The sequence below is a fragment of the Rhinolophus ferrumequinum genome, chromosome 22 (genome assembly GCF_004115265.2).
Source record: "Rhinolophus ferrumequinum isolate MPI-CBG mRhiFer1 chromosome 22, mRhiFer1_v1.p, whole genome shotgun sequence".
Lineage (NCBI taxonomy): Eukaryota > Metazoa > Chordata > Mammalia > Chiroptera > Rhinolophidae > Rhinolophus > Rhinolophus ferrumequinum.
Window position 1 is genome coordinate 30,219,928 of NC_046305.1, and position 22,099 is coordinate 30,242,026.

Genomic DNA, 22,099 nt, shown 5'->3' on the forward strand with positions numbered 1-22,099 from the left:
TTGTGTCTGGGGAATAGGGAAAGAAACAAGGAACTTTTTTTGTTGTTGATAAAAAGCCTTGCAGAACATATGACATTTTAAATTATGAGCATATAAAACTTTGATTTTCGAACTTTCTTCATGTTATTTCATGGTTTTACCTATGCCCAGCCCTTTACATATCAAACTGACAATATCTGTTTTTATATAGCAAAATGAAATAAAACAAATCATAACTTCTAGTAGATTCTATCACTATGTGATGAAAATTAATGTATCTAGTTCTATTTGTACTGAAACATAATAGAATCCTCCTAGAGCAGTGTCTTTGTAGAAAGCAGATTTTATACCTTATAAAATATGCCCAACTTTCATTCTGAGCCTATTAAAGAAGTAGCATGAACGGTAGAAGAAATCACACTAGGGCAAGTATAACAACACACAGGGCCTTGGTCAAATGTATATAGACCTTTCCACTAACTAAATATCCATTTCTAAAGTTTAGAAAGAAAAGAGCCTACAATGCTATCTGTAGTTTATATGGATACAGGCCGAGGTCATCTTCATTCATTCAACCAATAGTGACTGAGGGCAGACTGCATATCATAGGCTGTGTCAGACACTTAAGTTAGAATGAAAAATAAGACCAACATTTGCTTCTGAATAACAACAGCTGTCTATGGGAAAAAAAAGACTTGAAAGCAAATCATTAAGAAGAACTTTCCCATTTTGCTCTGTTTATGTTGGTATTGCTTGACATTTTAACATTGAGAATCTGTTTATCCATTCCCTGAGTTGTATAAACAAACAAACAAGCTCTCCAAAGATTATGTATATCCTCACAGATGTGTGCAGAGGATGAAAAAACAAGCATTGAGTCAGCTTTAGAGAAAGAGCAATTAACTTGGGGGGCCGGGAGAACAGTTACGGGAAAGCTTCAAAGAATAAACGACATTTAGGTTGGCTCCTGAGGCACAGCAGAATAGAATTTTTCTTAGTATGCCAACCTTCAAGGCCAGTGTCAAAGATAAATGACTGGGTCCAGCAGCTTACAACATTGAGGAAGTTGCACTGTTATGGATATAAAAATTCTACCTTGCCATCCTGCTGAGGCAAGATAATGCACATCAATCTACAGAATGGGCTGGTTTCTTCCATACCTGTGATTGGCCTACCCACCCTTGGCTTATCATATGGTCTAAATTCCTTCCTGAATTTGGTATCTCAAGGTAAAGAATACTTCATAGACACAAATCCAGGTTAAGAGTGTATTTTGGGATGGATCTACATTTAGTTAGGGATTTAAAAACTTGGTATCAATAGTCTTAAAGAATATAGAGTTTTATGTTTTAGTTAAACAACTGTTAATAAAAGTACCACTAAGTCATCTTTTAAGAAAACTCCACTTAGTAATAAGAAAATGCGTATGGAACATTTTAGAGGCTAACTCTGAAGCCTCTTCATTTATTCTGTTGTCATTTTGACACTTTCTGTTGAGGTTGTGTCACCTAGCAATAATGATGTATGTACAGCCCTCACATACATCAGATTATGAACATTTACATATAAGTAATTTCAACTGTCAAAATTCACTGCCAAGTAATAGAATCATCCAAGTGAAACATTTCGGGATGATACGTTTTATGGTGTTTTAAAATAGCATGATGGGTCTCAAACTTGAGAATGCTCAATATATCCCCTGGAGGGCGTATTAAAACACAGAATGTGGGGCACCACCTCCAGAGTTTCTGATTCAGTAGGTCTGGGGTAGATGCTTGAGAATTGGCCTTTTTAACAAGATCCCAGATGATACGGATGGAAAATGATGTTGCTGGCCTGGAGATCACATTTTGCAAACCATCAGAATAGTAAATTCCATTAAAAATACGTATATACACGTGTGTGTGTGTGTGTGTGTGTGTGTGTGCGCGCGCGTGTGTTTGTAAATGAGCCTTAGCATACAAAGTTAATTGTTAGCTGTTAGTAATTTAAATGTGAATTAAAGAGTATTATTAGTAATGACTCTGAACTCACTTAGAATCCATTTTGGTCACCTTCTTGGTGAAAAATTCATCTACACCTTCATCTACTCTCCCCATAAGACCATTCTGTTCACCATCTTGGGAGACTATGTTGGCAGCACAGACCTGCAAACCAAACAGGTGTAAGGTTAATTGACATTCAACTTAATTCAGCAAACATTTACTGCTTGATTCAAGGCACTGTGATAAGGACCATAGGAAGGACAAGACTGACTGAATCAGGGTCTTTATAATCTATTGGAATAGTAGTCACATGTACAACTGTGACAAGGGCAGAAAGAAACAAATGAGGGATGCACGATGAACACAAGGCCTGGTAGAGGATTAATGCTGATGGTATGTCATAAGCAGCTCAGACCTAACAGCTGTGAAGAATGGAGTGTTTCTAAAGGCAGAAAATGACATGGAGGCATATGGTAAGAGAGGAGAGAATGCATGGAAAAATGAAACACACTAAGTTTTGAGAATGGTGATAATACCAGAGGCCAGGGACCTGAGGTGTGTGCATGGGGTTAACTGCTGAGTATAAACCCTGGTGGATAGTAATACTGGCCACTCCAAACCCTCTCACCTGCTTTCTTTCTTTCTTGCTGGAAGAACCCTGATTTCAAGATGTGTATACTTTTTGTATAAACCAAATACCCAAATTCTATTTCCTAGGCTATGATTGTTTGCAAGAGCATGTGATACAATCCTGGTCAGAGAAATATTAGGGATAATCTACTAGGGGCTCCTGGGCAAGTTTTCTTACAGAGGAAGGAATGTATTTTTTTCTGCATGGTTATGTGAGGGAGGGTGTGATGTCTGAGCTGCAGCAGCCACCTGGAGTTCAAGAGGCGGCAAGCCGGAGGACAAAAACCAACATGCTGGAACAGAATGATGGAACAGGATGACAGCACAGAAAGGTGGACAACACCTGGGAGACTTCTGGATTTTCTGTTAGGTGAGAAAATAAATATTTCTCATAATTTAAGTCATTTCTCTTTACCTCTAGTTGAATGAAAACTTCCCAGCTAATAACATAAGGACCAATGGTGAACTGCCTTGAATCCTACACTGAGTGTGGAATTTACTTAGTAAATAATAGGGAGCCCACGGAGAAGTGACGTGGCCCAACTTGTATTGTGGCCAGATAATTCTGGGGCAGCATGAAGGATATATTGGAGAAGCCAGGGATTGTAAGTAGGGAAATCTGTTTAGGAACATAAATGAGACTCCTGTCTTTCATTTAATAGTCTAGTCTAATCTGGAAGAGTTGAGAGACTGGTTAAGGACTGGAGAAATGAGAAAAGAAAGAAAGGAGATGCTTAAGATAAGGTACAAGTTTCTAGGTTGGGTGAATGGAAGCGTGGTTCTGGGGAACACAGTTCAAAGATCAGACTTGGGGAGGAATATGATGAGTCCAATTTCACACAAGTGTTTGAGGTGCTCTAGGAAGTCCAGGAGCAGGTGTCTAGCAAGGAATTGAAAGCCTGGGTCTCAAGAGAGAAGCTTATAAGGAAATTATGAGAAGTTATAAGGAAATTATGAGAAGTCATAAGGAAATTATGCACCAAGTTAGCGTTTCTCTTTGGATGGACAACTCATGGTGAACTTACTCCCATGTTTGATATGTCTGTGATGGTGTATTAAATTAATGTTTTACATAGAGATGTTGTGGGCCATTAGGGAAGAATATGTAACTTGCCCATTCTATTAGGCACAAGGACAAATACTCATGTGGCTAGGACATCTGGTCTTATATCTTGGTAGAGTGGTGGGAAAGTTACTTTCTGTAATCTTGATTTGAAAGTCTCAAGTTGCCTCTGGGAGAACTAGCTCATGTCAGCATATGCATTGTTTAAAGAAAGACCAATCCTTTGCTTTAAATAATTATCTACTTCATTCTCATTGGGAAACCTCCATTATGAAAATGAAATATATGTTTGAGTTCGTGTTTGGGAAATGCTGAAATGTGAGCAGATAACAGATAATAGACAAAGAACCTTGTGAAATGTGAATAATAACAACCATTACACCTCTCATCTGAATAGTGCTTTATATTGGAGCAAGGCTTTCCTACATTAAAAGATTGCAGAGAATCAGCAAAGTTCTATAATTCAATTACAGAGAGATAGAAGTTCACAAATAACTTTAATTTTGATTACAAAAGATAAAGTAGCACAGAACTTGCTTGTATTATCATTTCTCCTTTTGCAAAAGAAGGAGAATGAAATCTCTACAGTAAAAATAGCTACGTAAGTTATAATGCTCAATGATTTACATGTGTTTGCATATTATTATTTCACTCACACCCTTTGAACTGAAAAGGAAAGAGTTTTATTCTAGTTTTTGGTTAGTCACAGATCAAACAGTAGCTCAGAGGGTGAGTGGCGCCCACACAGATTAGAAGGATGTGACCCCAGGGCACGTGGTCCTGACGTGGGGCTTCCTTCTAGTGCACCTATGCTCTCCCTCAGAGGCTTCCTGTCAAATTCCCCTTCTCATTTTGAGGGGGAAAAAAAAAGTTTTACTAACATAAAATTTCTCCTCTCAGCCTTTTTCTCTTTCCCTGCTATGAAACAGAATTCATAACTTGGACAAAAGGTACTCTGGGGACATGAAAAACATCATTGAGTATCAGAGATGGAGGGACAGAGGGCTCAACAATGCAGTCAGCTTTCCTGCAAGACAGGCTGGTTTTTAGAGCTGGATGGGATCTTATAGATTCCCCCAGTCCAACTGCATCATTTTAGAGATTAAAGAGACTGAGAGTAGAGAGGTTAAGAGCAGTCCAGTATCTCTGGGAGATCTTCAAGGAGATGTGGTTTAAAAGGTGTCTGTTAAACTAGGAAGCAGGAGGAGGTTGTCATTAGCCTGTAAGAAGAGCAGCAGAAAAACTGAAGACAAAAATGAAATGTAGTTTTCAAACAGTTCAAGGCCAAACATGTGCTGTGTTAGCTCAATTTCTAGCAAAAGGAAAGGACATGTAGATATTAGAAGTTCTCAAAATCCCGTCTAATTTTGGTCTTTTCTGTCAAGGAGAGTAAATTTCAGACTAAAAAGGGTAGCGTACCTGCCCTGAGCTGGTTGTACCCACTGCATTTGTGCTTAGAGAAGGTTGTTTGCAAATAAAATTGGGAACCAGAATTGCTGTTGTTGATATTTGAGAAATAAAGAAGGTAGATTTGCAGCTCTAGTATATAAGCAAATGCTAAAAGGATAATATGTGATTGCTGTGAGGATAAGCTCGTGATTATGAGGACTAAGGACAACTCAGACCACCTGTGTGTGTGTTCCCTCTGCCAGGATTACTGAGACGAATGCACCAAGGAACATGATAGCACGTGTACCTGAATTTTGACAAGGCAGCTGCCTAATCTCTCATGATGTCTCCATAGGTTGGATGGAGAGAAATGGGTGGGAGGGAAGGAAAATTAGGTACATTAGTAACTCTGAACAAATATACCCAAAGAGTGCTAATTAGTAAGCTGAATAATTATGGATTCTTAGATGCAAATATTAGTAAGAAACATGGAAAAGGGAGAACTAAGCAATCAACTCAGGAAATAAGGGACCCAAAGGAAGTAAAATGAAAGAAAACATAAAAATATGAGACAAAAATTAATGAACTTGAGAGGACTAATAAAACTAAAAGTTGATTCTTCGAAAAGGACTAAGGAAAGAGACAACCTTGCAAAATTAAGAGACATTAAAATGTATTAGAAATGAAGAATGGGATGTGGCTATTGACATAGAGATTAAAAACTTATAAGAATTCTATAAACAATTAAATGAACAATTAGTCTAAGTGGATAATATCCTAGAAAAATGGAAATTACCAAAATCATCTCAAGAAAAATTAGGTAGATCAATAACAAAAGAAAGCAAATCCCTAGTTAAGAAATCTATACATAAGCATCACGTGTACACACATCAGGCCCGGATGGCTTCCCAGGAGAGGGACAGAAAATTTCTGGTATATGCAAACTGTTCCAGAGAATAGGAAAAGAGAGAACACTTCCCAACTAATTTTATAAAGATAGTGTATTTTGAAACCCAAACTAGATGAAACTAGATAGTCTAGATAAGAAAAAGAAAAATTATAGGGCTCTCTCATTGATGCACATAGATGAAAAAATCTTAATAAAATATGGTAACCAAGAGTGATGACACATTTGGTATCACAAATTGTTAAAAGTAAAAACAGTCAATATCTTGGCTTTGAGAATTCTGTCACCTGGAAAAGCTCTTTAGGGGCATGGAGGTCAAGGACAAGCTCTAGAAAAGCTACAATAGACTTAGGGTGGACTAAATCTACTCAATCCTAGCAAAACAAAGAAACAAGCAAACAAAAACAAGATAATAATATTAAATGATTGCTGCGACTAGTCACAAAGATAAGCTACAACCTCCTCCTTCTCTGCTGAAAAATGTGGGTGACAGTGCCTGTGTGGTAGCTTCAGAGTTGTTACATGTGGAAACACTTTGAAAACGGAAGCACTGTGAAATCCTAAGGCAGCATATTTTCACTATGAACCCAAGGGAAAGCAAGCTATACCCTGTTTCTCAGTTAATCAAGCCTCAGGAAGAAGCTAGATCTATTTAGACCCATGGCCATGATCCATTACCTAGGACACATCCTTGTGCTATAGAGTCCCAGGATGGAACAGCCTGGAATGTGCCAACTCTGTGAGGACTCTGTCACAGCCTTCTTCCCTTCTCTTCTTTCTTGTTTTTTAAATGTGTAAAGAAAAAAGTATGCACCATTCTCTTTCCCTGGGTCACTGACTTAATCAAGGGGAAACTTAAACCATCATTTCACATGTAAGTATTACTGCTAATAACCTACCACATGGAAAAAGCCAAAGAGGAACTATTTATTCAATAACCATCTAGAATCTTTCCCTATCTGAAAGGGCCTTTTCCTCATTTAGAAAGAATAGGAAAAAAGTTTATTCCTCTAAGAATATGTAAGAGTGCATTAAAAAGTTAAAACAAGTAAATCGAAAAAGAAAATAATACACTATTTTTTTTTCTTTTTTAAAAACAGATTCAAATGACAGAAACACTACTAAAGTCTGATCCAGTAAGAATGACTCCCCATGCAGATAATTTGTTGTGCCCTTTATTCATCGATGTCTTCCACTTATCATCCAGTAAATATTGTTGAACATTTGCTATATTCTAAACCCAGATTGTGAGCCAAGCATAGAATCATGGATAATAAAGCACATGCTTTTCTACATAGAGTTCACCGACAAGGAGGGGAGAGTGCTGAGAAAACACTGTATGCCGAGAGCTGTAACAGGGTCAGGCGCTAGGGATCAGGGCCTCCATGGAGGGTTGCTCAGGCTGTACATTGTGCACAAGTCTGTGAAAGTGACCATTTCTGGAGCTATGCAATCACAGCCTCATGGGAGGCTTTCTGGAAGAAGTCTTGCCTTAGTGGAGATATTCAAGATGAGTAGTTATCAGCTTAGGAGGTGTGTGTGTGTGTGTGTGTGTGTGTGTGTGTGTGTGTGTGTGTGTGTATGTGTATTGTGGTGGGGGAGATGGGGACACTGGCAGACTGACACATAGCATGGAGGAAGAGACGACAGGATGACAAGGAGGGAGGAGAAAGGTGAAGGGAAAGTTGGGATTGGTGGTGAGGAGCTAGTGTTCAGGACCATATCCAGGTGTCTAACTTGTTAACTGGTGATGTTCCATAGGGTGGGGATAAAGGAGGAAGGGCAGGTTTACAGAGAAAGAACGGCTCCCAGTTTTGAAGCTGTTGATCCTGAGGTGCTCTGGGACATCCAAGTTTAGGAGGCAGGTGGGTATCTGAATCCAGAGAGGGCAGGAATCAACAACAGGGAGATGGTGGCTATGGATTTAGATGGCATCACCCAGACAATACACTCAAATGTCAGGCAGGGCAAACTGAAAAGGCATCACTGCAGAGCTGGGTGATAAGAAAAGAGTGGGATGACTCAGAGGCCCATGGAAATCACCTTTCAGCAAGGATGGAGCTTTCTGTGTCAAGTGACTGCTGAGACATCAAGTAAGATGACAGCTGAGAAGAGTCTACAGGATTAGGTCAGGAGTGACCTTGGCAGAGCAGTTTTGGGGGTGGGTAAATATAGAATGAAGAGTTTGGTGGAATGACTGGAAAGTGTGGAAGAAAGACAATAGGTACAAACTTTTTCAAGAAGTCTGACTGTAAAGAGAGAGAAGACATTAACTATAGAGACACACAGGATAAATGTGCTCCTTAGCACAATTCAATCCTCTCCTGTAGTAGAGTGAGCTGGATGCTGAGTCACCCTGCCACTCAGATCTACGTTATCAAAAGGAAAGGCACCAAAACAGGTCCGCACATGGAGATGGGGAGGTACATGTGTACACTCCAAAATCAAATGCAAACAATTTCTAATTACAAATAAATTCTTTGGTACTTATTTTCTATTTTTTTACACTATAGACATCACCTGTTTTTCTCACCCATGTGACTGATATTTTTCTAAGGATGTTCAACTCTGTTCTGAATAGTTGGAAACTTTTCAGAGTTGTCTTTCCAAAATTGTTTGAGCACCAAGTGGAGAAATTTTGCATTAATATCACATGCAAAGGATCTATTTTCCCTAACTGCAAGCTTTCCTATTGTGTAGGACTCTCCAGTTTCCCCTAAGAAGGAAAGGGTGAGGGAGTTAGGGTCTCTGTGGTTCACCTACCGCCGCTTGAGTGGGTTGCTGCTTCTTGTTCCGCTTTGGCCTTAACTTGGTGAAGTGTTCCAGCTTCTTTCCCTCTTCGGAGGGCAACTCAGAGATAAAGCCCGAGTTCCGCTTCTCTTGTCTGACAGAGGGGAAAGGTGGGTCTTCAGTGTGAATTGGCACCTCTTCCAGGGCTTTATCCAGATCAAACTCCATTTCTAAAACAAAGCAAAGCCCAAGACCCACATTTACTGCATAGAGATGGATAAAAAATTCCTAAAAGTAATTTGGAGTCTATCACGGAAAAGCAAACACCCACTTGGCTCTTTCTCAATATCTGCTCATTTAAAGCATCCCTAAAAGAGTTGGAGGCCCTTGTGGAGGGTGTTTCATAGTTACAAGGAAAGGATTAGCATTAGCAACACACTCACCAAAGGCCCTGGAAACTGGCCGCAGCATCCGGCTATGGATACTCTTCCTTTTGGATTTAGGAGTCATCTAGCAATAAAATAAAGAAGGCACTGAGACAGGTATTCAAACAAAACTTGCCTTTCAAACTTCAGAAACACTTGGGATCTGTTGTTTAAGCTCAGTACTTTTTTCACTTCTTTAGAGGATGGTTGGTTCTATCTGATAGCCTGATTGAAAAGACTGAACCCATTTCTAAATGTTTACAATTTTCTCAAATGATACAGCCAATGTCTTTCTTTTTTCCTCAAGCTCTAACCAGTCACATTTATTCACATGGCTGAAAGGAACAATGAATAATACAGAATTTAACTCGGAGCTGCACATGAGGGTGTTAAAATGGATATAAAAAACAGGACTGAAAGACTGTAAACATCAGTCGCTAAAAATTAAAAACAATTATCCATGGGTCATTGTCACAGCAACATCAATGCCAGCAGCACTGAGATCTTTGTCATGTTAACGATTAAAACAGTTTAACTGTTTTGTTTCACATTTCGGCCACCAAAATTTCCATCTTTACATTGTGGGCAAAGATGGAAAAAGTTGCCATGATTTAGAAGTCTATCTGCATTCGCTTCTCAGAAAGACATTTTTGATCCTGCTAGCCCTTTAAAAAATGAGACTGAAACCTAAACCACAGCCAAAACTTAAGAGCATTTTTCTATTATTGATGTCAACTGTTGATTATGTAAAACCAAACCTAAGGAAGGTCTTTGCTTCTGCCTCCATAAGATCATCACACACATCAAAGCTAGAGGAAACCACTATCCTCACTGACACAAATTAGAAGGAGGAAACTGAGCCATGGAGATGATGGAGGCTACCGTTCAAGTTGTCAACAGGAGCAATGCCGGGACAGACTCAGTTATGAAGGTCGGCCCAGTGTCCCATCTACCACAGCATTCATTATCAACATACAGATGGATGGGTTTCAGGGATATTTTAATTGGTTTGATATTGGAAACTGGTATTTGTATAAACTAAGAGATAACACAACTGAAAAAACTTAGTTTGCAGACTTTTATTTAATAGGTTGTCCCTAAGGTTTTTTTCAAAACAAACAAACAAACAAACAAAAAACCCACAAGGTTGATAAACTTTCTTTGATTCAAAGAATGAACTGGTTCATACTGACCTTTAAAGCAAACAACTTTATAGTTGATAATTTTATGCCAGTTTTAATAATAATATCCTTTGGTTATTATTTATTGTTGGAAGAAAAAATGATGAACAATTGTATTTAAATGTAGACTGGTATTCCTAAAGTATGCCATGGAACTTACTGATTTGGTTCTTACAAGGTTTTGTAAAGGCAGACATCTGAGGAGTATCGATTGATAAAGCAACAGGCGTTGCAGGTTCAATAAAAACAGTCAATACAAGGTAACTGGAAAGGAATCCAGTTTCAAGGTTGTTCTCCCCAAAACTGGCCTTGCAGTTGGCTGAAGAAAGTAGGGAGTGGCTTGAGTGGTCTATTCATAAGTGAAACTTCTAAAAACAATTAGTTCTCAGGAGACATAAACTACCAAAACATATACTGTGTTTAGTCATTAAAATTTCTTTAGTTTTCTATCCACTTTGTGCACCACCATGATAGGTAAAAGGATTAAGAAGTAGCTTGGGATATAATTTTCAGCCAATTTATTTAGATAGCCATAAATAAATAGGAAAGAAGTTTTAAAATGCATGGAATGAAGATGTCTTCCAAAATTTTTCCTGTGACCCTTGATTAGATTTTATAGAGACTGTTCATAGGCAAACATAACCTGGCTCACATTTCCCTATTTAGCCTTTATAAGATACCAAATACGTGTAAAACACATGGCAATCATGACATTTCAAATATATTAAATTTTTCAATTATATGAAAAGGAATATATATAGAATTACATATAAAATACATATTATATAACATACATAAATAATATAAAAGATATATAGAAAGAGACTCATTTAAAAACTGATGCCCACCTGTAAATGGGTCATTCAGCTCAAAGTAATTTTATAGACATATTGAGAAACACACAAAATCATCAGGATTTCTGATGGTTCACATCAACCTACGAGGGATTATTTGCTCTTCTTGGTCTTCTGATGCCTCAAAGCCTAGTGTACAAAACGTGAATATCAGAAGGATGCATTCTAATGCATTTGCATTGCTTTCTTTCATTTCATATGCTCTTTACAAGTGCAAATAATTTCTAATTGCATTTTGCATAAAACTCTTATTGTATTCACATATCAGTTAGCTCTGAAGTTTTTCCATGTTTGGACAGGGCTGATGGCTTTTTGCTGAAATAGGCAGGGTGTGCAATCAGGTTTGTTTCTACAACTAGTATTAAAAATGCAACCCAATTTGACATTTCTTTTGATAGATGAACTGTTGTATAATCTTTCTTTCATGGGGTTTAAGTATAACAACGGGGGAAAAAAAAGCGTTATTTTGCTCATATTTTTCTTTCTTTAGAATTTTTTCTTCCTTAACAGATTTTTTAAAAATTTTTTTTAAAGATTTTATTGGGGAAGGGGAACAGGACTTTATTGGGGAACGGTGTGTACTTCCAGGACTTTTTTCCAAGTCAAATTGTTGTCCTTTTAATCTTAGTTGTGGAGGGTGCCGTTCAGCTTCAAGTTGTTGTCCTTTCAGTCTTAGTTGTTGAGGGTGCAGCTCAGCTCCAGTTGCCGTTGCTAGTTGTAGGGGGCGCTGCCCACCAGGGGGCGCTGCCACTCGAGGAATCCAACTGGCAACCTTGTGATTGAGAGTCTGCGCTCCAACCAACTGAGCCATCGGGGAGGTAGCTCAGCTCAAGGTGCCGTGTTCAATCTTAGTTGCAGGGGGCGGAGCCCATCATCCCTTGTGGGACTCGAGGAGTTGAATGGCAACCTTGTGGTTGAGAGCCCACTGGCCCATGTGGGAATCAAACCGGCAGCCTTCCGAGTTAGGAGCACAGAGCTCCAACCGCCTGAGCCACCGGGCCGGCCCCCTTAACAGTTTTACAGAGGTTATGGACTTGCTCAACCTTATTGGCTTATTCCTGTGTTCCCATGACATATAAACCTAAAGCAAGGGGAAGTGGAAGAATGAGCTATGATTATCCACCTAAAGTATACATATTTAGGAATGAATATTCTGTTTCTCTAGAAATATGGTTTACATGCACTGCCGCCTCCCTCACTCCCCAACCTGTTGGTTAGATGAACTGCATCCGGGGAAAAAAATGTGGCTTCTCTTTAGAATGGTTAACTTTCTTCCATTTTTGTACATAATGAAAGGGTTAATTTTCTCAGCCTGTTTCTTAGTTCTCAGTTCCCTTCCCTAGACATTTGTCCATGCCTAAGTATTTTCTGAAATCGCAAAGTGCCCATCAGATGAAGGGGTCAGCAATCGAAGCAGAAGAGGTACACTCATCAAATGGATTTTTCACAAATCAATTCATGGTTAACATCACCAACTATTATTACTGTAGGCCTACACAAAGTTACTTTATCTTTAAAAATGTATTTTATGGGCAATAAAAAGTATTTGTCAATATTCACATCCTTAGGAAATATGAGGAATGACGTGTTAAGCCCTTTAAAATGTAACTTTAGAATGAAAATCCTAAACACAGACTTCTTTCTCATTGTTAACACAGACATCACAAACCGTCAGTAAATCTTCATGTGAATAGCAGACAGTGTGAATGAAATACCTGGCTCTGTTCTCTAGGAATCCAAAAGCAGCACAATGTCTATCTACACTGCTTGATCCAATTTTTATAATGGATTTAAAACTACTCTCCATGTAGCTCATTAGTCTATTTTTACCCTAAGTGAAGGACTAACGTTTGAACCTTCCAAACAACACATTTTTTCCCTGCTAAACTCACTTTTAACATGTAATTCCTAGACATACGATTTTTTAAAAAAATTAGAGTTAAATTGTTTCGATCATCATAAAAATAAGATAGAGTGGTTTTCTTGTTCATTTTACCAAGTTTGCATAAAGAATAATAAACAACACTCTCACTCCAAGCTCAAGAATCTCTAATTTCTTTTCTTTCTCCTGAAAACAAAACAATATTAAAAGTTGTCTAAAAAAAAAACCAAAACAGTTGCAAAACAGATTAGTAAAATTCTTCTAATAAGTGAATCATGATGCTGATTTTCTATAACCCTGGAAAACAAGTTATATCAGCACTTGTTTTAATCAGTACTGTAAGAATCAGTAAACAAACCTTGAAGTTTAAGTAATCATGTCTTTTTTTTTTTTTTTAACATGAATGAAATAAGGACTGTTCCCTCTTGAATGTTTATACCCTCTTCATCAACACTCTGCTTGGCTTTAGGCACATGGTTGGGGACATTTTAAATTTATTGCCTGTTTGCTAGCTGAACCCACTTGTAAAATTCAGTCTTGTCTCTAAGTCACTACCTATTTCATTCAGGATCCACAGATGGATGACAACATGACAGTCTCCTGGGAGAATAGCCAGGCAGCACAGAAGCAAATAGAATACAAGAACGTAAACTAGGATGGCCAGAAACAGCAGAGCCACCAAAATACTTACACTTGTACAGCAGAGAGTCTCCATGCAGCACAAAGAAAGGGGGAAAAATATGAATGGAAGAGAGAAAAAGCAACAGGATTACAAGAAAAGTGAAAGGAAGGCACCATTCACAAACAAACAGAAAAGCTGTACAAAAAGTCTTCATAGCAAAGGAATAAGAAGGAGGCCAAAATATTATTAGTTTAAGGCATCCAACCTAGCATTTTATAAGCAGATGCACATTACAGCTTGAAATTGTAGAAACTCTTAGAGACATTACCAATTTTGCTAAGCTTGTACAAAATGTCATTGAGTAACCCTATTTGGGGGATGGAGACATCATAAACTCCAAAGGCACATGATGGACAGAATACTGGGTGATATTAGCAAACCCCATGCAGGTTTTGGTCCTGGGCCACAGGGCTACTCCCTGTAACAAAGTGAAGACAGTATGTCCCTTTTGGGACATCATTCTATGCTGCCCACTGTAATTTAGGATGAAGTAGCTTTGAATTCTCTACCGCCTCAGTCATCAAAGCTTTTCAGGAAAAGATCAGATGCCATGCCCTAGCACGGTTACCTATGCACAGTGTAATTAAATGTTGACGATACTTTATATCTTAGTGGGAATTTGGGTCACCTTACATTTCACATTAAATCTCTAATTCATTAAATAATTTAAAAAGCCTCATTGGTCATCATTAACAGTTGTTAAGGCATCTTACTATTCTGAAACGTTATAAAAGAATTTTTAAAACACTTAACAGAAAATAAGAAGTCCAGCTGTAAAATGCCAGGCTTTATGAAAGCAAAGTATGGGTGTGTTTGTGGAGGGGTTCTTTTCCAAACCTCCCAAAAAAAACATACCAGGAAGGCCACCTTGGGATCACTTTTTTCCCCTTTCAAGTTCTTTATTTTTTGTGTGTCATTTTTTTCTCAATATACAAAAGGATGAAAATATAGGGCTCCTCAATTGGTTAGTATCAACAGTTTGGGTCTCTTCAGAGGAAAGATGGCACTATGAGGTGTGATAAAAAAACTACGGTAAATGTTTAAATTAAAAAAATTATTACAGTAAGACACATTGCCATTAATCCTCCTCAAAATATTCCTTGCTTTGAACACACAAATCCCATCACTCTTGCCATTTTCTGAAGCAGTTCTAGAAGTCCTCTACGTGTCTTCAGTTGCACTTTTGTGGCTGCCTCGAAGTCCTGAATTGGTTCAAAATGTTTACCTTTCATGGTCATTTTGACTTTGGGAAAGAGCCAGAAGTCGCAAGGTGCCAAGTCTGGTGAATAAGGTGGAGGAGGACACACCATAATGTTTTTGTTCGACAGAAATTGCCATACCAGAAGTCATGTGTGACTCGGAGCCTTTCCGTTGTGATAAAACAATATAGTAAATGCTGCTTCCGAGTGCCATCCAACGGAAAGGCAGGGATCTTCAATATGGGAAGTGGCACATCAAACCTTAGTAGCAGTATGTGACAAGTTTCAATTTGCTCGGTGCAGTCAGTTGGGTGTGAGCTATAGTTGAGAGAAGATGTGTTTTAAAGTGTGCTGTTAATCACCTTCCATCATGACAATGCTCTGTGTCACACTTTGCTTCTGCTATACGGCAATTTCTGTCAAATAAAAACATTATGGTGTGTCCTCATCCACCTTATTCACTGGATCTGGCACCGTGCGACTTCTGGCTCTTCCCCAAAGTCAAAACGATTCAGGACATTGACGAGGCAGCCAGGACAGTGCAACAAAAGACATTCACAAAAGAGGACTTCTAGAACTGCTTCAGAAAGTGGCAAGAATGATAAGTGTGTTCAAAGTGAGAGGGAGTATTTTGAGGAGGATTAATGGCAATGTGTCTTTTACTCTAATAAATTGTTTTAAAATTTAAACATTCACTGTATTGTTTGGCCACACCTCGTTAAGTAGAAGCTATTCCCCCAAATCATTACCATCATCACCATTGGCATCATCAATATAATTTGCTTATTAGAAAGGCTTCCATCAGCATTGTCCTGAAAAAGTATTGATTTCCAGACTCCTAATTTCGTATTTTATTAGGTAATTTTCTTCAAATATACCTCATTTTATGATCCATTAAATTAGACTGAAAACAGTCTTGCTGACTGAAAGGAGGAAGAGTTAAAATATATTTTCAAATATCCCTGAATTGTGTGAAAAACTTGCATCCAGTCTTAACATATATCCCCTCATCAAAAACTTCCTTAAATGTGTGACTGCAGCTACAAACATCAGAGAGGTATAGCTGATGGTTAAGTCCCATAGATACTTTTAGACTTTCGTTCTTTGTGTGAGGTTAATTCAACAAAACAGGTACTCCTCCAAATTATCCATGTAAAGATCACTGTAAGTGAAAGTGAGGAACATTTTAATTGGTTCTACTCCTAAAATGATAGGCAAACAAAAACATGTTCCTATGAAGAGAAAAACCACAGCAACAGACAATTCAACTTTTCAACAGAAAAGCTGAAAACTTTTCTACTCCTCATGTACACTTTGTGGAACTTGTTTAACTGTACTGACCAACATCTCCCTCAGCAAGATGAGGGAAGGACTAATGAGTGAGGAGAGGTCACTCGCTCTCTCAAGTATGTCTCATGCTCAAGGTTTTGGCATTCAAGAACTGAGCTAGAATCCTGGATCTGTCACTTATGGGGTTGTGGAACTTTGGCCAAGGTTTTTGTGAAGTTAGACCTAGTTTTCTAGTTTGTAAAATAATTGCTGTGAGTATTAAACAAGATAATGATACAAGGTGCTCACTTAGCACAGAGCCTGGCAGATAGTGCCAACCAACGACCTTACAGTGCTTCATTAACTAGTAGTGGTTATGAACATTAGAAATGCCATTTTTTCATTCTTCTATTCCAAGGAGAAAGAGTGGGGGAGAGCAAGCATAAGTAGTAGACTTATAACACCAAAAAGGTAGGAACAATTTAAAAGACTGTCAAATAGGGGAATTAATAATTAAAATGAAGCATATGCAAATGATAGGACAACAGTTACAAGGAAAATATTCTTTACGAAAGCATCCAAACTCATGATAATGGTGCCTCTGAGGAAAGGGGGAGTAGAGGGAGACTCTCAGTAGTGGTGAATTGAGGGTACAACTTTATCAGTAATGTTTTATATTATTTAAAATTCAACAAGTATTTACTGAGCACCTACTGTACACTGGAAAGTCTTGGAGAAGGGGGATGGGTAGAGCAGTGCATAAGATAGATGAGGTCCCTGCACTCTTAGAGTTTATATTCTGGTATGAAAAAAATGTACCAGCCAAACAAAAATGCTAATATGTTAATTGTTTTCAGTTAAGGTTGGTGGTAACACAGGTGTGTGACACTTTTTTGGGTACTTTTTAATAATTTTGTAGGGACTCTCTCCAAAAAGCTTACTTAAGAATCCTTACTCACTGTGGTCATTTGGTGTTTACTGATTATCTGGACTGATTCTGCAAACAGGATAACAGTATGACCACACACACCACTACCGTGGTCACCTCCTGATGGGTAATGATGACACATGGACAAATTTGATCCTAATAGTTCGGAGGTAGAACTATCTACTAGAACACATACAAAGAAACTTTAAAGATTCTAAAGTAACTCATGGTTGTTTGTATGTGCAAATGTTTTATAAGTATTTTTACTGTGGTGAAGTGTTCAGGAATAGCTGGCATCTCAACATTTAGGAGACAAATATTGTTTCCCAGAGCCCAAGAAACCAAATTAAGATAAATGCTCAGTACCACATCTACCTTCTTCATTTTCTTTATCACAAAACTGATATGCGAGGGATTACAAAAATTTAATCTCAACCTACATTGTGTTCACTCTATTTATCAAAATATACAAACATTTTGCCAGCCATTTTAGCACTTCCTCTTAATAATGACATAGAAATAGAGACTTGATAGCCAGGAACCAGATTGGGTGAGGGGGGAAAATCCATTTAGTTAGAAAAATAAGGAAATGAGGGGGTTTATTTCCAAAAACAGCAATTTAGTCAAATCTGCCCAAGACTGCAGAGGTGACTTTTGGCTCCCACTTCATCAGCCCTCATCACATACATAAAAATTTCAACTATAGATAGTCACTTAGTCAAGTATACTCATACTTACTTTTTAAGTTTGGAATAGAAACAAGGAGTGCTTAGGCAGAGATAAACTCTTTAAAAGTTAACAGCCAAAAACATTTGCTAGAGGATCCTTTATCACAGAAACCAATGATTTTTTCAAGTTTTTTCTTTTTAATATATAGCAGAATTCTTATTGAAACATCTTAAGCAATGTCTTGAAAATACGTAATAGATAGATGGGACTAATTTGGCTGAAATAGGGGAATGCCTAGAGACTGACTCAGAAGGTTTCCTTTAGGCACCCCCTTCCCACCCTATGTCCCCAGCTATCCCATATGCATAAAGGTGGACATATTTGGGTGGAAAGGACCAGCCCAGTACTGTCTTGTTCACCTCTAGATCCCAGAGCCTGGAGAGAGTCTGACATAGTAAGCATTCAAGAACCATTTGGTGAGTGAAGGAGTGAACCGAACTACTGCTTTATCCAGTGCTCTCCCCACTTTTGGATTTTATAGACTTCCTTAAAAAGGAAATTGGTCATCATAACCACCATCATTTCCATAAAAGGAATTTGGGCACAAAGATAAAGCATAAGGATATGACCTGTTATAAAGAACAGTCCTTTAAATTAGATACACTTATTTTCATGAAAAAATTTCTCTGCTGTCCTTATTTTTCCCACTTCATGTTAGACTGAGAAAAAACTCTTCAGAGACCTTTTTGTGGTTCATGGACATCCACCTCTTTTAACAATAAACTTCAAATATATATACCTACTCTTTCTCCCCCAACTAGTTATTCTAAACATTTTCAAATTTGCCAAAAACAGGCGCAAGGATAATATAATAAATACAAGTATATTCTTCATGTAGATTCCTTAATTATTAACAGTTTGTCACATTATAGGAAGTTCTCCATTTTCTCTCCCCTTATCCCCCACAAATTTTTGGTCAACCCATTTAAAGGTTGTTGGCATCTTGACATTTCACCTTTAAATACTTCTGCATGAACATCCTAAGAATTCTATTATCCTACATAACTATACATGAATACTGCAACTAACAAAATTAATAGCAATTACTTAATATCTAATGTACATTCTATGGTCCATATTCAAATTTCCCTAATTGTTGCTCAAATGCCTCAAAACAACCCCCCTACCCATTCTGGAACCAGGATCTAATGGAGAATTCAAGCATGACACATGATTATAGCTCTCTAGTTTCTTTTATATAGCATATCCTCCTTCCCCCACCCCCAACCCTACCTTTCTTTTTCATAATATTGACGTTTTTAAAGAATGCAGGTCAACTGTTTCATAGATTATCATCCCACATTTTATGTTTGTCTGTTTCCTCATAATTAGATTTAGGTGAACCATTTTTAGCATGAATGCCACATGGATGATGCTGTGAACTAATGACTGAAACACAACAGGTGACACACATATCACATTGTTCCACTATTGGTAACACTAAATTTTATTAATTCATCATTGTAGGGACCTCCCAATTGCTCGATTACAAAGGTATTTCTTCCCTTGGTAATTAATAATAACTGTGACGTCATGTGGATGAGTCCATTTTTAAACAACCATTGACAGTCCTTGCCTGATACAATAAATACAACAGGAACCACAAAATCGTAATTTTCTACTTCTACCACTATTCCTATATTTCTTGAGTGCCATTCCTCTTTAAAAATCAACTTTCCCTTTTTGAAATTCTTTGTACCCTCCTCTCTCTTTGATTTTCTTAGTATTACTATGGACTCATCTTTGTTTGTATTATTATTATTATTATTATTATTATTATTATTATCATTTTGTGCTCAGTGTCCCAGTAGAAACTATTTCAATCTGGATTATGTATTCTTTGAAATGATCCCATTAGACTTAGAACCAATCCTTGCTTTTTTCATACAAAATATCCTATGCTCACCTTGTGCTTTTCTGGACACTTTTAAAATGGATTAGCCCATCAATGTAACAAACTAGGTGGGTGACATATATAGGTTCATTCACCTTCCATTCCTAGCAAGAAGTCAAGAATACCTGGTACACAATGAATCAACAATAAGCATTTAATGAATGACTAAATAAACTTCTAGCCTCAGTTTTGGCTCAGGGAGACTTCTGATTGCTCATCACTAAAACTCCATCAGTGAGGAGTACTCCTGCCTCCTCTTCTGGGCTCTTTTGTCAACAGCCACCTTCTTCCAGTCTTTCCTATCTCCCATCCCCTGGGTAAACAAACCCTCTCTAGGGACTTCCCACCATCTTCTTTAGACACCTGCATGGATTTGGTCTTTGATTTCAATTGGCAAGCAGTGATAATTTGGAGCTTTCTGACATACGAGAGAGGGTGCTGAAGCAAATGTGTCATGTGGTACGTTGAAAACATGAGGTATTTAAAGGTTGAAAAGTGAGACAGATTTTAGAGAAATTATTTTATTTAGTATTGGTTCGAAAGTTACAAGCAATCAGTGATTGCTTGTAAAGGACTTAACTAGATTGGACTTCATTTATTTATTTATTTATTTTTTAATCTTCATTAAATTTATTGGGATGACATGGTTAGTAAAATTATATAGGTTTCAAGTGTACATTTCTATAATACATCATCTATGTATTGCATTATGTGTTCACCACTCAGAGCCAGTTCTCCTTCCATCACCATATAATTGACCCCCTGCAACCCATTTCTACCACACCCCTCCCTCCTTACCCTCTGGTAGCAACAAATGAACAAGACAAACAAACAAATAAATCACAGACACAGACAAGTTTAGTGGTTACCAGTGGACTTCATTTAAAAAAAATGTCCTGTTTAAGGGAAGTATAAGTATATGCCTACCTTATCTGCAAACAACACACACATAGAGAGAAACAGGTGAGCAATGGAATGTTTTTTTCTGTTTTATAAATCCACAGGATACTAGAATCATTTGCTTAATTTAATTCATGAGGGTAGATCAAAATTACCTTTTGCAATTATCATTACTTGTCAAAATTAAGATCGGAAGAATCATCATAGCCAATCTGCAAGTCAGATGCCCAGTTTGGAGGCTGCTTTGGTGATGCCCTGACTAAGCTGATGTTCTTAGTCCTTTTCTGGAGGGGATTTATCAAGTCCACTCATCCTCTTCCTGGGGAGTTTGATTCAAATGGGAGCTTTGGGGTGTTCTGTCACCTATGGAGGTGGAGGGTTCTCATCCTCCCAGGAATGACTGCAAAAGGAGGGAGTCTGAGGGATTTCCCATGGGGTCTCCATTGTCTCTTGGGGAGCTCCAGAAGATGGTCAATGCTGTACTTCAGGCTTTATTTCCATCCTTAAAACAAGGTGTGTGGTATAGATCTCTCAGGAGCTCCCTAGAATAAACCTCTGCAAATGGTGTTCACACCAGTTAAAAATTAAAAGGTTACAGCAACTCTGGGTCCTGAGTGAATGGTGACCTCTCTGGAGCTTTGGAGTGTGCATCTGGCATTTCCACAAAGGACTGTCACAAAAAGTACTAGAAACTTTGAGGAACATACAATATCCATTTTAGTTGGACTATATAAATTGTACTATAGTTTGGAAAATTTAAATTTGGAAATTAAGAGGTTTTCATAGGTTGCTTTCTAGTGATTAAAAAGTTAAATCTCCGTTTTCCAAAGTGATCTTAATAAAAAAATGACATTATAAAATAAATTATAAGAGGAAACTAACAATTAGGACTTGCACAGGCCTCTTCACATAGTTAATATCAGTGAAACTAATTTTAAATGAGATATCGACTTAATAGTCTGTATTTGGCAATACTGTTAATAGATTAGTTCAATTAATTACTGTTGGTACTTAAAAATGAGGTGATTTGTTTAAAGAAATACTATCTGACCAAAACAAATGGATCTTCGCTGAATTTTAACCTGTATTAAAAGCTTAAAATTATATATTGAAATCTAAGGCTGCATTTTTTAATGGAAAATAACTGCTATTTTGTCATTGGAAAAAAGAATTCACAAGATGTGTTCTGTAGTAATTCAAGCCTTTTAAAATTATTTTCTAGGAAATAGCAGTGAGTAGATGCACTGCTTTTCTGCATGAATATCTTTTGATTTAAAACTTGTATGACACTCATTAAAATAACTGAAAGAAGGGGACGTCATAGGAATGGCAGCAGCAGGGTGCACTTTCTGAGTTCTCCTCCGGATCTTATTACAAATGGGACCTATAACCCATCAAAGAACTCTTTTTTTTTTTTTTTAATTTATTTTTAATTTATTGGGGTGACAATTGTTAGTATAATTACATAGATTT

The 22,099-nt window shown here is 37.7% G+C and overlaps 1 protein-coding gene across 16 annotated transcripts in view; it reads right to left on the reverse strand.

Annotated features, from left to right (window-relative positions):
• The window catches only part of CARMIL1 (capping protein regulator and myosin 1 linker 1), a 349,148-nt gene that overhangs the window by 22,693 nt on the left and 304,356 nt on the right, over positions 1–22,099 (reverse strand). For 11 of the 16 annotated variants that reach the window (XM_033092802.1, XM_033092806.1, XM_033092813.1 and 8 more), the window contains 4 exons: positions 13,717–13,734; positions 9,127–9,193; positions 8,717–8,913; positions 2,014–2,126 (listed from right to left, as the gene is read on the reverse strand). In XM_033092802.1, coding sequence (XP_032948693.1) covers positions 2,014–2,126; positions 8,717–8,913; positions 9,127–9,193; positions 13,717–13,734 — 395 coding nt within the window. The remainder of the gene's footprint in view (positions 1–2,013; positions 2,127–8,716; positions 8,914–9,126; positions 9,194–13,716; positions 13,735–22,099) is intronic. The other 5 variants (XM_033092805.1, XM_033092812.1, XM_033092811.1 and 2 more) reach the window with 1 other exon arrangement.